General features: G+C 44.1%; 1 protein-coding gene across 1 annotated transcript; it reads left to right on the plus strand.

The window, feature by feature from the left end:
* Positions 1–770: 770 nt before the first annotated feature.
* elovl1b (ELOVL fatty acid elongase 1b) lies at positions 771–16,135 on the plus strand. Its single transcript, XM_084436479.1, has 9 exons — positions 771–833; positions 9,477–9,577; positions 13,835–13,934; positions 14,067–14,257; positions 14,408–14,488; positions 14,604–14,660; positions 14,758–14,863; positions 15,122–15,258; positions 15,392–16,135. Exons 3-9 carry the CDS (start codon positions 13,874–13,876, stop codon positions 15,728–15,730), a joined length of 972 nt encoding a protein of 323 aa, XP_084292605.1. The 5' UTR covers positions 771–833; positions 9,477–9,577; positions 13,835–13,873; the 3' UTR covers positions 15,731–16,135.
* Positions 16,136–17,212: the final 1,077 nt, after the last annotated feature.

Genomic DNA, 17,212 nt, shown 5'->3' on the forward strand with positions numbered 1-17,212 from the left:
ATTGGTGTCAGACATGATATGATTTGGATTGCCATGAGAGACATGTCTCCACGAGGGACTTTGTATAGAGAAGCTGACTAGGTACAGTATAAAGACGCCTGAGGACACTCTCCCATTAGGTCATTAAGGCCACTACCTGCCCCTCCAAATTATACTTTTGGTAGTTTGTGGGATCAAAAATTATCATCACCTGTCCTGATGAAGATCTAACCGAAACATTGGCAGATTAAAAGCAGAGAAAAAGTGTGTGCAGGAGTATGTCATTCTTCATGAAAAATTACCCCACCAAATGCAATCACTTGGGTTGAGCTTAAGGATGAGAGTATCTCGTTCATCTACTACACTGTTGTGTATATTGCTTTAAATAAATCGCAATACAAAACAAAACCATGCCTACAGTTTTGACAGCATGGTAGCAGTGTAGGGTGGCCAGGACGTAGTAGTCATTTAGGGATGGCACCGTGGCACAACTATTGTCAAAAAATAGGCCACATTAAATTATTGTACAGCACATAGGCCCACAGACAGTCATACATTCTAATTAAATTTTTGAGGAGGATAGTTTGGACATCAACTAATTAAAGAACACCTTGGCCTCATTCTTTCTGTGAGGAACTTACCGACATACCGGCTTGGCTCTACGCTGAAAGTGAAATAGGAGCTCAACCATTTTCTCTAGACTAGCTTACTGCCCACAATTTCCTGCTCCATCACTGGGCGGGACAGAAGCCATCTGGGTCACACTGAGACGGAGGAGGAAGCGACAAACCCTACAGGAGACGCCTATCCAACGGTTGTATCTCAAACCTTATCGTCTATTAGTGCAACTTCAGGTAGGTAAACTTGAGGGCATAGGCTACTTCCTTAATTTAATATTTAGGCTACTGTGTTTGTTATGGCTGAATGTCTTTTGCGCATATCTGTTTCAAGTTATAAACGATATACCGTTGAGTTTTTGCGATCCTGTTTATCTACTCGCGGGGTAGGCTAATTCCTGCTTGGAAATGTCAAGACAGGCTAGGCTAGGCCTACTTTATCAAATTCGAGTCGCGATGAATCCGACAGCACTATTCTTTCATTTCACTTAAAGCGGCACCATCCCATCCTCATCCGCATTATAGCCACTGTCTGTCACTACGGCCGCCTACCGGCGTCGTCAGAAAGTCGTCTGTGGTGTCGTCGTTTTCTTACCGTTATTTTAGGTTTTACATAGGACGTACAAGCTGGAAAAACCTTTCAGGGTAAGAAACTAAATGTTGTTGAGTTACCGGCTGACACATTAACACCTCTGACTTATTCGTTCTAGTTCTACACACTTGTGTATTGACTGAAAAAACGAAAGAAATAGTCAGGAACATCACGTTAGGGACCGAGGTAAAAGTACACTCATAATCAGGAACCTGTGTGTTTCGGCCAGCCTACAATTCTTTTAAAAATGTAATTAATAATAACAACAACACACCTTTCTGGTTTATAATGACATTTACACTGTTTAAGATAAAATATCCCAAAACCAAATGTAGATTATTCTTGTAGTCCTAGCTGGCTTACTTGCACAACTTGTCACTAACAAACAGCCAATATTAAAGATCAATAAATCAATAAAAAATATATGTAATTGTTCTTAGATCATAACTTTAATAATGTTTGACCCCAAACCGATGGCAGATTATTCTATTAATGTCTAGCCTTCTTTCATAACCTTTGATTCTCAGGAAAAAGTATATTACTAATTTATTAAAATTATTAGGGGTCAAGCACCAAAGGTGCGTAGAACCCTGTTGTAATTGTTGGTATTCTTATTATTTTCCTTGACGCCCTCGAATAACTCTTGAAGTCCTCAACCAAAAATGCTGTAACTCAGCATGTCGCAACTACAGACCACGAGTAGCTACGCCACAAAGACTCACCATGATTCACCGATAGGTGGCGCTATAATAAGCAATTTAGGGCCAAATCCACTAAAGGATTGTGCGGCTTTTGCAGCGGCAAAACCCGTGCAAATGAGACAAAAAAAATAGCATCCAATCCACAAAGCACACGCAAAGGGTGAAAAGTATTCAGACCTGCAAACTTGTCACCTTTTGGCTACAGTCACCTTTTTTATGTTAACCATGGTAGTTTCAGTGAATCTAGAGGGTTTTCGTTTTGTATGTCACCTTTTTCACTACTCCAGAGTTTGCAGGTCTGAGTATTGCAAACTGCACTGATTAGCAAATAGCCCAACGGCTGCGCCTGGCTCATTTTCAAGAATGTATGTAAATTAGGTGCTTCTGTAACCAGGAATCAATCAATCAATCAATCAAAGCTTTATTTGTATAGCGCATTTACCATAACCAGGAATGAAATCAGATCTTAAATAGTACTGTAAAAATAATTTATTTAGGGTGTGGTACATAGCTGTCAAGTCTCCCATTTTCCCCGGGAAACTACCTTATTTTACCCTTCTTTCCCGCCGTCCTCCCGTTTAAGTAGTTTCCCGTAAATCTCCCGTATTTTAACCTTCATTTAAAAAAAACAAAAAAACATTCCTCTCCGGTACTGCAGGTGGCAATGGTGACGCGAGGCTAGTGGCAGGCAGTACAGTACAGTCTTCAGTATCCCAGAAGAATGATTGTCTACTCAGCTCCAGTCCCATCCATTAGCTAGCAGGAAAACATGGACAGTAGTTGACTCTTCTCTGGCTAAACGTCTGCTCTCCTCTCTACAATATGGTCAAGTGAACGCTAACTCCATGTAAAATGGGTAAAATATACAGTACAATGTTCTGTTTAGAGTATTTAGCATTTAGCGTAACTCAATTACCATTGAGTAGCTAGCTAGTTACATTTTATGCTCAACTAGATTAGGGATGCACAATATATCGGCAATCATATCGGTATCGGCCGATGTTAGTCATTTTTTAATATATCGGTATCGGTCCAATGTGCAAAACATTATAGAAACCTGTTTTTATACAGAGCATATCGACATCGGTAAATATCAGTTATCGGCCATAACAGCAATGTTAATATCTGTTATCGGTATGGGCCAAAGTTTTCATATCGGTGCATCCCTAAACTAGATAGCTGAGAGCATAGCTAGTGATTAACCTTCTGATGACATGGAATGAACATTTACTCACACACCAGAAAATAAGCTCTTCCACAGAACAAGAACAATCACATCTATACAATATGTGCTCATAGGGCTGGGTTTAATTATTAAGTATTGGCAGTCATGTAATTAAGTTTACAGCTAAAAAAAACAGGTTTTAGTAACACTAACCGAATCGATATTGAATCGAATCGAATTGAATTGTGATAATCGATTCTGAACCTTGTGAATTGGAATCAAATCGTTTCTTGAAATTCGAATCGATACCCAGCCCTACGTGCTAACCTAGCAGGAAAACATAGACAGTAGTTGACTTGACAGCAAAGAAGGCTAGCAACTGGTAGCAGATAGATATCTCTCTCCTCTGGCTCGACGTCTTCTCTCCTCTCTACAATATGGTCAAGTGAACGCACTAATTCTCCCGCCAGTACATTTATATGTTAATGCTTAATTTCAGCAGTCAGCGTATATATAGCCTGACTAAGGCCACAGAATGCAACTGTCTGTTGAATGTCCAATATGAAAACAACTTTACCTTGGTAGAAAACCGCCTCAATTGTGTGGGTAGAACTGATTTAAAACAAATACCACTGATAGGGCTACTCTCAGACAGGTTTTGCAGAAAGAGTTTGGCCCTCGTCTGCTGATGGATTGATTAGTCCAGTTTTCTTTTATCTGAAGTTGGCAAAATTGTATCTCCATTCTTGTGTGTGGAGTTCATGTAAGGGCCTTGAGCTTTCAAAGTAGACGCCAAATAGGTTATGCATTTTTCCAAGTTGGATCTGTGTAAATGCTTTTGTTCTCTTGAAATAATAAACAAGCTACAATGGTTTTAGTTGGTACATAAATATTTGGAAACAAGTTTTGGATCTACCACACATTTTGTGAGAAAGTGCCAAAGGTGACATTTCCCTGATGGTAAAGCAAACCTGGGATGAGACATATGCATGGTATCGCTTGATCAGTGTCGAATGTCAACGGCTTCTGAAGATAACGGAATTTAGGTCTACACTTCAGTGAAGTTTGCTGTAGCCCTAATAACTTCCTAGTAGGCCATGTGCAAGGAACCTTTAGTGAAAGGGAACTCCATGACACAAACGTGTGTGTGGCTTTGTGAAGTCAAGATGGCAGTCTGCCGCCTGGGTGGAGAGAAGATGAGTTCATTGGTTGTGCCGTGCATAAGTAGACCTATTCTATTTTGGGTTATCTGAGCAATTTCAACATGATATTCTGGTTTGTTGTGACAACTTTCCAGACCGCTAAAGAGCCTGTTGTTGATTCAATGTCCAAACTACCAGTAGGGTCTCTGAATATTGGCTATAATGTGCCACACAAGCAAAGCCTTGTCTCTGTGCCCTGTAAGTCAGTGGTACTTTGTCAAAAGCCTAATTTCATTTTCATTTCATTTCGTTCCGTTTGGGTTTTCCTTTTCATCAGGGCAGATGCAGCTGTAATGTCCTGGAACAGCCATATGATGGCGCAAAAAACACTAGTATAATTTGCCCCATCACATTGGTAGTTGTAAGACCCCACTAAGAATGAACAGTGGCAAGTCTTAAATCATCAGCTGACCTAACTGTCTCGTGACACACAGGAGATGCAACTAAATGAGAATCAGCTGCATTATGTTGAATACCTCCTACTGTACTTATAAGTCACGTCAGTCAACTAGTTGGGGAGATGAAAGAATACTCCCATGTGGACATTTGCATGCCCTGCAATTTACATGAATCATTTGCACAGATAATTTTATGAATTTCATAATACATATTTCAGTTTGTTTTTTGCTCTGCAGAACCAATATGGAAATATGTGGTTGCTTAGACCTCCATGTTGTATTTTGAAGGTATGGTTCAGCCTGGTGGAATGAATGATGTGTGTCATACCATGGACCAGTCATTCCTGACAGATACTAGTGTAGTGTTGCATAATCTTAACCTGGCCCTGTCCGCCAGACAGGCTGGCACACATTGGTCTAAAACTCTGCCTTCAGGGTCACCCATGCACGTACACATGGCATCAAACATGTTACAGATCTCTGATCACCTCTTTGGTTTAGGTAACATTTTTTGGGAACATCCCATTTTAATGTTAATTTTTAGGACTGAAACTTTTCACTGTTATGGTTTTAGGATGGTCTACCATTTTACAGTCTGGCACTTTCATTCTTGCACATGCACATCTAGTGTCAGCTGCGTCTAACCTCAACGAAATACACTTTCACACAGCCCGGTAACGCAGCTAACTATCCCCCCTCCCCCCCACCACAGCTGAAGGCCTGCAAACTACCCCCCCCCACCACACCTGCAAACTGCAAACTATCCCTCCCCCACCACGCCTGCAGGCCTACAAACTATCTCCCCTCCCCCCCCCCACCACACCCGCAGTCCTGCAAACTATCTTCCCCCCACCACCCCCCTCACCACCATGCCGGCAGGCTTGCAAACTATCTCCCCCCCACCACCACACCCACAGGCCTGCAAACTACCCCCCCCCCCACCACACCCACAGGCCTGCAAACTATCCCCTCCCACCACACAAACAGGCCTGCAAACTATCCCCCCCCCCACCCCTCCCACCACACCCACAGGCCTGCAAACTATCCCCCCCCCCCACCACCACATCCGCAGGCCTGTAGGCTATTGTGTTTGAGTTGTAGTATGACTCAACAATTATTCCTGAGACGGAGTTAGGGATTTAGTTTTGGCTGTTTAAAATAATGAAAACGTTGCAGCAATACCTTTTGTTTCACACTTGATCTTTTACTTGGAATGCTGATAGTTTATGTCTTTGTTTATGTCTTTGCTTGTATGTTTATAAGTAAGCCTTAATGTTTTGTTTGGTTCGTGTAATTTGAGGTGAGTTTAAGCCAACTGAACAGATTCTCCCATTTAACCCCTATAGAGAGCTTGGCTGGTCAGACATTCAGTCTGTTGCCATGATTAGTTTAGTTCAGTCTTTGAAATCTCTTTGCTGTCTTTATTTGAGTGGGCGGGCCATCCTGGGGCCTGTTTGCTTTGCAGTTGTGGTTTCTGGTCTAAGCGGATATGGACCCCCCCTGTCCAAAAACAGGCCTACCCATAAAGATACGATGTGATGCAGAAAGAACTGATTCTGAAGACTATCTCGTTTGGTATGTCCGTGTTTTATAGTAATTTGTAGCGACTGGCGAGACTGGGGTGCTGTATTCGGCATTTGTGTGACAGGTTAGGGCGGGGTGAGTGGGGAAGGCCCTGGTGTAACAGAAGGAGTCCTCACAGATGGGTGTCACTTGCGGGTATACATTCCTGAAGACGTGCCTACTGCACTGGTACAACCATTAGAGCACAAGCCCTCACTCAGACACATGGTCAAGGTCAACCGGTTCAGTGATGCCATCACACGAAATTCTGTCAGTGATCGCATCTAGGTATGCTGCTTATTGGCCCTGCTGTGACCTGTCAAAACCTCACTGACATGCATACTGTTTGCTCTGTAAACGGTTCAGCGCATAGCTTGGGGGGGGTAGAGCGGCCGGTTGGGAATCGCAAGGTCCCCGGTTCGATCCCAGCTCCCGACATCAGTGTCCTAGAGCGCAAGACACCGAGCCCCAAAACCGCTCACGTGCGGCACGGTGGTACAGTACCTATACCTACCTACAGTAGTACTGCTGCCTCACAGCAAGAAGGCGTGAGATCTGTGTGGAGTTTGCATGTTCCCCCGTGTTCGCAAGGGTATCCTGTCAAAGAACGAAAAACATGCAGAGGAACAGATGCTCTTGGCCCCTGACCAAGACCTGGACTGAGCACTGAGGACTTGGTCCCTAGGTGGCACGAACGATGGCTGCAGACTGCTCCTGGCTGCCCCTGGAGGAGGACGGCTTGGATGGGAGAAATGCAGGGAACAATTTCCACCAGTGACACCTGAAGGAAGCTTGTGTGTGTGTGTTGTGTGCTGTGTTCACCGCGTGTATTAATCACCGTCCCTGTGTGGCCAATAAAAAAGACCCTCAAGGTCCTGGGATTTTTAAAGTAAGGGTTCCATGCAGATGTACAGTATCCTATGTATTGTGTCACATTTACATTTACCCTCAAATGCCCCATAGACTGCCATTCATGTTCTCAGTATTTCATACTGGTGGTTGTTGACTTAGCTGAGCTGAGTTCCACATCTTTCAGACTTGAAGTGGCTAGCATTGCAGTTCTTTCCAACTTGTTACTCATGCATCAATTTATTTGTTTGGATTTATCGTGCCCTAGTTCCTTTTGCATAATGACAAATGTGACAAATACATTCACATCTGCTTCTTTTCTTATGATGCTGTCAGCGAGAGAAAGATGATCTATTTTCCTAAGGGTTGTTTTGGTAGGGGTGAACTATGGGAGGGACTAAGCTACCAACCCCCACCCTCCTCTCCCCTCATCACTGGACTAGGACAACTGGTAAAACCAGCCACTAGAGGTCACAGATAAAGAACACACACACAAGTCTGCACAACTGACAGTTGATATTTTTAAACAGCGAATGGGGGTCTAGTGTTCAAAAGAGACAGATATTTAAAATTGCTGTATGCTTTTTTTTTTTTTTTTAGGTATGAGGATCCAGTGTGTCTATGATTAATTAAGATGGTGTTGGTCATTGCAGTCTACCTCTTTGAGGTTCAGCGGTAGATGAGACAGGAGAATGACTTGACATCTCTGCTCAAGTGGCAGTCTGCTACATAAAATCATAATATGAAACATTGACTCTGCGTGGAAAAGTAGTCACTTCCTAACACTAAACCCATTGTACTTTGTTGCAAAGAAGCGTATCTGCTCATTGAACAACCATGAAAGAGTCAAAGTCATGGATTTATGATGACTGTGATGTGACACGGTCACATGCCAATTTTTTTTTCTGTGAAGTTCTGGACTTCAGGAAGAGTTGAATGTCGAACAGACTCCACTAAATGCAATTCAGTACACAAGTTCACTTGTGTAAATTCTGGATTTTAAGTAGGCTATTTCCTATTTAAGAATCACAAATATTCTGATGCACTCTGAGGAGTGGTTTGTGCGGTACATACTCCTAGAGGGGGTATGTAAACCCCTCGCCATCTGCCCCTCCCACCTTCCCTCAAGCCTGCCCTTTTCCAGGCCACTATTGTAAATAAGCTAATAATTTTCTCTATCCTGGTTAAATAAAGGTTAAGTGAAATAAAATAAAAGGATAGAATACCCACCTAACTATCCTCTCGCTCAGGCAAGAGCTCCGACTGTTAGTTTGTGTTTCAGAAATAGGGCAAGTAATTATCATAACTGTTTTGCGTTGAGGATTACCTCACTACCTGTTCCTCCTTTTAAAGCTGGGTGTGGCAGTATGATGAGATTTCATATGAGAGCAGACACTCTAACAACCATACTGGAAGGGTATGAAAGTAATACCAGTCGTGACTCGCCGTCCTAGCCTTGTAACTGTACTGTAGAAGCTGTCTGTTGTTAGATTTAAAAACCAGCCTTGAGTAAACAGTATTATGATATTTAATATGATATTCAGTAAGTGCATCACATCAACCGGCTGCTTCCTCTTCTAAATGCTTCTGTATTCAAGGGGAAGCGTTTTGTCATTTGATGAGCAGCACGTTTGACTGTGTCCTTTCTCTGAATGTCTGGATGGTATTTTCTGTTTTTTAATCAGGATTTTATGTGTGTCATTTGGTATTAACATGGAGTGTCCATTCCAGAAGGAGGGTGGAGTGAATGTTAGCTTTGCTTTATGAGTGCTGGCTTGTGAGAGAGATGATAGGCGTAACAATGGCCCCCTTCAAGATAACAGAGTCGCCACTGATTTCTCACCCGTTGCCTGGGTGAATAATATTATCAACCCGCCCCCAAGAGACAAACCCACAGAGGCAAGGCCACAGTCTGGGGAGTGTACCCCAGGGTGGGGTGTGTGTGCCAGGGTCCAACTCCTGTCAGACCAGGGCGGCGGTCTCAAAACCGCCGGTCCCCTTCCACCTCTTTATTGAAGTTTTTCTTCTCACACTAGGCTGAAATAAGAATCCACTTCCCTCTCGGTTGCACTCACCCTGCTTGCTCTAGAATACGCTCTCTCTCTCTCTCTCTCTCTCTCTCTATCTCTCTCTCTCTCTCTCTCTATCTCTCTCTCTCTCTCACACACACACACAATACTGCTCTCTCTCTCGCTCCTTCTCTTCCTCGCTCTTCCTCCCACTCCCTCTCTCTCTCTCTCTGTTCCTCTTTCTGAGCTAGTTATTCATCCACTGAGTGAGTCAAGAAGGGTGGAGACTTGGAGAGAAGCAGTACCAGTCACACTCTGTCAGTTTGTTCTCTCTCGCTCCCTGTCTTACCCTCCTCCTCTTCCTCTCTGTCTCTGCTGCTCTCCTGGCCTGTCCCTGCCAGTAGAATACGGAGAACTCTGCCTTCCTGCGAACAGGAGTTGGCGTCCCGGCTGGCAGCCATTTGCCCATTCTGACAAGAAGAAAAGCCACAGCGACACAGGGGTGAGTCCATCTACCCAACGCAGAAAAGTACCCAGGAAACTAACCCCTTTCCCCTTTCACCTTGGCCCGCCTGTCGAGCCAGCGGTTTCGCTGTTCTGCGTCTTTGCGCCTCGTGAATCCAAGGAGGGACTCTGTCTTGCTTTAATGGTGTTGTGTGTGAGGGCAGACAGAGTCAGAGTGCCCTGCTGACTCTTGGGTTAAAACAGATGCTGTACTGTCTGGAGGTTGTTTAGTGGGCTGCTCTCTCCCTGTGTCTCTCCCTGTGTCTCTCCCTGTGTCCACTCCCTTTGCCGGTCCGTTCATCATTAACTACTACCTCGTGATACCTCCCTTTTCCTATGCCTATGACTCATTGACAGTACTCACATAGCAAATGCATGTTCCGCGCCCTTTCTACTGCGCTGAGTACCTTTCTGTGGGAGTTGTAAAAGAGCCGCTTTGTTGTCATAGTGTCTGCTGTGAGCTGAATGAGTACGGGAGGGGCAAAGACAGCCTTATCAAAGAACCAAGATTTCAATCTCCCCAAGACCCTATAGGGCAACTTGGATGGCTGGCTACATAAGTTGCACTATTTCACTTCAGTTTAATGGATTTGAGGCAGAGTAGTACGGTACTTGGAGTATGTTACCATGTTCTGCGGATGAAACTACTATTGTTGACATAGCAGTCACAACAGGATGAGTAAATTCTTAAGAGGCCCCAAATGTAGGCTACTGTAACGGTCAGCTTGCTTTGTAGGAATGCTATTTCCGGTATGTGGTTGCTGTTTAAGGAATTGGAGTGAAGTGAAAAGCATGCCAGTGGCACTGTTTGCGGTATTTACTTGAGATTAACCAGATCGAAGAGATTGTGTAGCTCTTGTCAGATCTGAGAGTACTGTGATGTTATCCCACACTTTTATGGAGCCAACTTGCATAACAACAACATAGTCAAGTTGAACCTCTATATCATGTCAGATGGTATTGCTTTGGGTGGAATTCACGCTGTCTTGTTTTTGTCTGCGTATTATTAGCTGGGGTTTTACGACCTTTTCTACCAATGGTTTATTTTTCCCTCTCACTGGTATCTACTTTCTTTGGTGCGTTGGGATGTGGTCTAAAAAGACCCGTGGTGCCTTTTCCTTCGCTAGGTCCCCTCTTAGTCACAATACTAGCCCCTGACACAAACCTTTTCATCATTTGATACAGTACTGTATGATCTAACGTCCATACTGTATGATCTCTCTATGTCAGAGTATTTCTCCTCAGAACAAGACAGACGTGGTGCATGCCTTACTCTGGTACCTTGATGCATGCTCACAACACAGACATGTTTCTCATGTCCAAATATGAGGCGAACCTGCCTCCTCAACCCATTCTACGGTTCCAAAGGGGACCACAGCTGCTTGTGTAAGAGTTTCCTCAAACGCCTTTTGCTTGGTCTCTGAAATATACAGTATTGGAATGGAAATGAGTCAAACTGAAATGTGCCCATTGTGCTCAAATGTACCCAGTAAAGGGGCGGCTGTAGCTCAGTTGGTAGAGCGGGTCATTCAGTGATCGAAGGGTCAGTGGTTCGAATCCCAGCTCCGACTGTCCACATGTCGAAGTGTCCTTGAGCAAGACACCTAACCCAGAATTGCTCCCAATGAGCAGGTTAGCACCTTGCATGGCAGCTACCGCCATTGGTGTGTGAATGTGTGTGTGAATGGGTGAATGAGAGGCCATTGTAAAGCGCTTTGAGTGCAGCTAAGGTGGAAAAGCGCTATATAAGTGCAGTCCATTTACCATTTACCATTCCCTTGAAATACAGAGCCCAGCTGATGCACGCGGTGACCTTTGCCCCATATGATGCTATATATGATATTTAACCCGCATGAAGCACTCATGTTTTGCTTTCTGTAACTCAAGACATTGTGTTGTGGAAATACTATGCTCTGCCCTCAGATATTTGTTTTGACTGGATGTGTCTGCAACACATGCGTTTAAATGTGAGGGTGTTGCCCTCACTCACATTGCTCAGGAATGTTCCACAATCACATGTGTAATGGAAACAATAGGGTGGTTTAACAATGGTGTGAATGCCCCCTGCTGTGTCCTCCAAGAACCTCAGTTGAACTGTGCAAGTGATCACAGCAGGTACCAGAGTTTGTGATATCCTATCCCCTGCCCCTTTAATGTGTGTGTGTGTGTGTGTGTGTGTGTGTGTGTGTGTGTGTGTGTGTGTGTGTGTGTGTGTGTGTGCGTGTGTGTGTGTGTCTAAGCTAAGGAGAAGCTTGAGGCCTGTTTTGTATTTGGGTATTGGTTGAGGCTGAAGCGGGACTTTCATACTGTACTACCTCATGACACATTCTACAGTAGTTCAACGCAGATCAGTAATTTAGTTTAGTTTAGTTTATTTAGTCCTTTTCAGGAAATTCATATTTACAGTCAGTGCATAAAAGTGCAGTAAAGACAACAAGTGCAATAGAAACATCAAACAGCTACATGACATGACATGATGTGACATAACATTACATCACATCACACACTACAATTCCACACTACTAATTCCGTAATACACTGTATTCAGTGCCTGTAGGATTACTGATATTGAGTGTTTGCTATCTTAGAATGAAGTCACTAGGATTGCATTTCATGTTGCAACACCTTTTACGAGGGCATATGTCAGCTAGGTTAGGTGTTGACACCTCAGTGCTGTCATCATGTCAACATCAACAGTGGAGTACTGTACCTGTATATTTAGGTCAAAGGTTGACCTGAAGACCTGAAGAAGTAACTATGGTGTATATTGTGTGAACACACACACACTATATATATATAGCCCTATCCTGCACCCACTGATCCTATTGCAGATAGGACATGTAAATGTGGTGGTAGTGGCAGTGAATACACACACACACACACATTTACATGATTACTAGTTTCGTACTAGCATGATTACTAGCTTCTTCAATGGCTGATTTGCCAAATCCCTATGGAACCATGTTTGACATTGAACCTCTGTTGAGTATATGTCCAGCATTGTGAAGAGTGTTCAGTGAGTCATTACCACTGTAGATGAGAGCTGCTTGTCTCACCTAGGTGTCCCTGCTTGATGGGCTTCCTGCTCCATGCAGATGGGTCAGTTAAAATAGCACTCTGTGCCACGTTATTGATCGGATGCCTTTGTCCCAGTGACCTCTGCTCCACCTGACATTCCAGTAATGGTGTTGGCCTTGGGTGGGCTTGATGTGCACTCCCAGGGTAGGAGAAATCCACCCAGGTAGTTTGCACTCTACAACAATGGATCCCTCTTGCTCCATAGTGTGGGACCGCGCCCACGACACATCCCTGGCCAATAACATTGTGGTGATTGTATGGAATTGAGACATGATATGGCGAGCCTTTGTCAGGACTGGAAATACCCAGACTTGGATTCCACATGTATGTGTAGCAATTCCTGTAAAAACATGTCTACCGTACTGTCATTGGAGCTGCAGTGGTTGGATAAATATTTGATTATGTTGCAGTGACTGGATTTCTTCTGTTCTACCTGTTGCTAAGTAAAGAAGTCTCTTTTTAAAACCACGACTTTCACTAGATATTATATTAGCCTTTGTCTGTAAAAAATAAAATTATTTTTTAAATCTTTTTCTCCAGTCAGTATTAGTTAGATCTGCAGACTCTGACGAGAACAAGAACAAAGATAAGAGAAACGTTTCTTCATTTTGAACTTGAAATTTGTCTTTGTTTCTGGCGGGGTCACTTGGCGAGAGAGAGAGGGAGAGAGAGAGAGATAGAGAGAGGGAGAGTGAGGGAGAGAGAGGGAGAGGGAGAATGTGTGTTTTAGCCGTGGGCATGAGTGTTGGCTCGCCGCCCGTGCTTGGCAGTCCTAACGGAGGAGAAGCTGCCTGCTGGTTGTGGCGCCTCCCTCCAGAGTCAGGCCATGTCTGCCGGGCTGACAGGCAGGAGCACGCTGGGGTCAGGAGGCTCGTTGGATCAGTGATACTGTCAGCATCCCGGTGTAGGCGACTCGTTTATTTCCCATGGTTTTACCCCACTGCTGCTGAATCATGCGGCCTCAGCGACACACACTCCCTGGATATCTGACATAAAAATCACACAATGCCAGCTGCCAAGTCAATTCAACAAACAACTCTAAACAGTGAAATGATTCGGCCTCTGTGATTAAATGTAATTTTCAAATGAAAGGTTGTAGTTGATGAGTTAAACCTGTCATTATTGGGTGCGTTACCTCAAAATGACAATCAACTAATTCACGTCTGTTCCTCCACAGGTTATTGTGCAGCAATATTAGAAGGGGAAGCCATTTAAAATGCTACAGGACATCGGCTCTCGAGTCATGGAGGTGTATGACTACCTCATGGCAGGAACTGGTGAGTGTTTGATATGCAGACATTATTGTCTATCTATACAAAATGCAAAAACCATCTGCATGGTCTTGAAGCTGCAGTACTCTTGATCTGATCTGGTCTGTTTGGTTGATTATTAAACCTTTTGTTACCTAGACCCACGATTGAAGGTTTACCCTATGATGCAGAGCCCAGTGCAAATGTCAGCCATATTGCTAAGCTACCTGTTCTTCGTGCTGTTCGCTGGACCACGCCTCATGGCCAATCGCAAGCCTTTCCAGCTGAAGGAGGCCATGATAGTCTACAACTTCGCCCTGGTGGCGTTGTCTGTTTTCATCGTCTACGAGGTGGGATACTGTGGAGCTAAGCTCTTAATGTGAACGATGAAAGTTAGAGTTGTATTTATTTGTAAGGCCTCTCCACAGAAAGTGTGGGGTTGAGTCATGCCGTATGCCTAGACAGTAGATCTAACTTGAACTTGCCCTCTTATCCTTTAGTTCCTTATGTCTGGCTGGGCCACCACATACAACTGGAGATGTGATCCATGCGATTACTCTGACAGCCCCCAAGGACTAAGAGTAAGTCCCAGTCCACACTAGGGCTCTCCATGTTGCTTTATTGTATCAGATATGCAAATGCAGATCACTGGGTAAATATCTTGTCTCTTACCAGTGTTATCTTGTCCCTCACTAGATGGTTCGAGTGGCTTGGCTTTTCTTTGCCTCCAAAATAATTGAACTCATGGACACGGTAAGGATTGAACAGTTGCAGATTCAACAGTGTCCTTACTTGCAATCTCTCTGCTGAGGAGATGGCGTCTCTCTGAACTGTTGTCTCCGTTGCTCAGGTCTTCTTCGTGCTCAGGAAGAAGCATGGCCAGATCACTTTCTTGCACGTCTTCCACCACTCCTTCATGCCCTGGACCTGGTGGTGGGGGGTCAGCTACGCCCCTGGTGAGATCACTCACACGCACACACACTTCACTGTATAAACACCAATACCATATCTGTACCTTGAATCTGACAAACAAACTACTTTGTTGGTACTGTATTCAGTAAAGAATTTGCCAGTGGGAAAGGAAGACCAGTAGAGCTGCCTTATCAGACCTCTTAGCCTTTAACAAATCATTCTTTGTGAGCTGAACTGTTAGTTTGACAGGTGGCTGGAATGTAGGCAGGATTGCTTTCACGTGTTCTGCGTGTTTACAACAGGTGGAATGGGCTCTTTCCATGCCATGGTGAACTCCGTCGTCCACGTCATCATGTACTTCTACTACGGCCTGTCCGCTGCAGGACCACAGTTCCAGAAGTTCCTTTGGTGGAAGAAGTACATGACCGCCATCCAGCTGGTAGGTTCCTCCCGCCTCCATTTTTGGTTTGTTTCTTGGTGGGTCTCCTTAAAGGCTTGAGGTGCTTGCTGCTTATACTGTATACAGTACTTATTCATTTTTACTGATCTCTTGTTCCATTCCCGCCCAACAGGTTCAGTTCATCCTAGTGTCGCTTCACGTCACCCAGTACTACTTCATGGAGAGCTGTGACTACCAGGTCCCGCTGTTCATCCACCTCATCTGGGTGTACGGCACCTTCTTCTTCATCCTGTTCGCCAACTTCTGGTACCAGGCCTACATCAAGGGCAAGAGGCTGCCGAAGCAGGAGGCCAAGCTGAGCCTCAACGGCAAGGTCGGCGCGTCTACCGCGGCCCGCAACGGCAAGCACAGGGAGAACGGCGCCTTCAACGGCACCTCCCACGGCACAAGCAAAGGAACCGCTCACCACGAGAACGGCGCGGTGCACATGGGCAAAATGAAGAAGGCCTAGGCCTCCGGAAAAGAACACACACAAGATGAATGAAGATCGGGAGCCCACACAAACTGCCATGAATTCCAAAGAAAAGTTTTGTTTGTTTCTTTTTCAATTTAAGTTTTGTTCTGCACTTGTTTGTGGGGGAAATGTTGTGGTCAATGATTTCCACAACTGGGGTCCTACATTTGATTGTTTTGTACAGTTCCTAGTTTCTTTTAAAACTGGGAAAACGTAATTATGAAACATGATAAACAGTATGAAGAGAAGTTATAATTACCTAATGTAATCTTCACTGATGTTGCCCACGACCACATGGTTCAACACTTGAACACAGACACGCACACCGCTACTCTCATGTCCCTTTGACCCCCTGTGGAGAGATGACAGTTTCTATAAAACTTGAACAGCCTTTGTAAATAGTTTCACCATCAAAAAACTAATGGTATTGGTATGCTTTAGACTTTCTAAATGTGTTACTTTATGTTAAATTAAATACCAATAAACATACATCTCATGACATTTGGTTAAAGTTAATTTGTATGCATTTGTATATGATTCATTTTTCTGGTTTTGGTCCACATTGAGAGGTTTCATGTACAAGATGGCAGCACCTATAATCACTCAACCTTGACTTGATTCATTAAGTGATTCAAGGTTCAAGGTTGAGTGATTAAATCATGAGTCTCATGGTCCAGTTCCTGTCACAGGTTAATGAGTGCACATCGTCTTGAGAAATTTGCATTGTTGAGTGTGAAAACGTTCATGCTTGTTCTGCAGCAAGAGAAAGTTTACTTCGTTCTGGTCTTGACAGCAACAACACACATGGTTGCACACACATGTAAAGAACATTTACTCATATTTTTAACAGTTAGCTGAAGTGTCGACAAAGGCATCATTTTTTAAATTGTGCTGTTTCAGCTGGGTGTCAGTGGGTTCCAGCCCCCCTGCCTGTACTGTCTCAACCATCTCAAGCATGTCAGGCATGTACAGTAGGTGGCAAACAAGAGGATCCATTCTGCTTTGTTTGAAATGCATCGGAAGAGCTGGACAGCCAGCGCCTCATGGACCGGACCGGATCAGCGCCCAGCCCACTACCCTCTGGGGAGGACGGGCCCGGTCCAGCGCTGGACGACAGCAATCACTTTCTGTGATCAAAGATTTTTGAAACCCAACAATTTCAGTATATCAGATACTTTGCTATGGAACCTTGCCCCTAGGCGGGAATGAAAGGCTTCTCAACAGGATATTACTCACTGTCCAGCTATGCCTGGAAGATCAACAAAACCAAAATATCATGAGGTGAAATATGATAAAAGCCAGTCAGATAAGATGTCAATAACATAATGTTTATTCATCTTCCATGTTGACAATAATGCATCTCAGAGGCAATCGATAAGAATTAGAATACATCCAAACATTCTTTAGGCATTCATTCAGTTTGCATCAAATGACTACAGATATATTACTTTCCATCATTCTCTTAGCTCATTGCTTCAA

This window comes from Borostomias antarcticus, assembly GCF_949987555.1.
Source record: "Borostomias antarcticus genome assembly, chromosome: 3".
Taxonomy (NCBI): Eukaryota; Metazoa; Chordata; class Actinopteri; order Stomiiformes; family Stomiidae; genus Borostomias; species Borostomias antarcticus.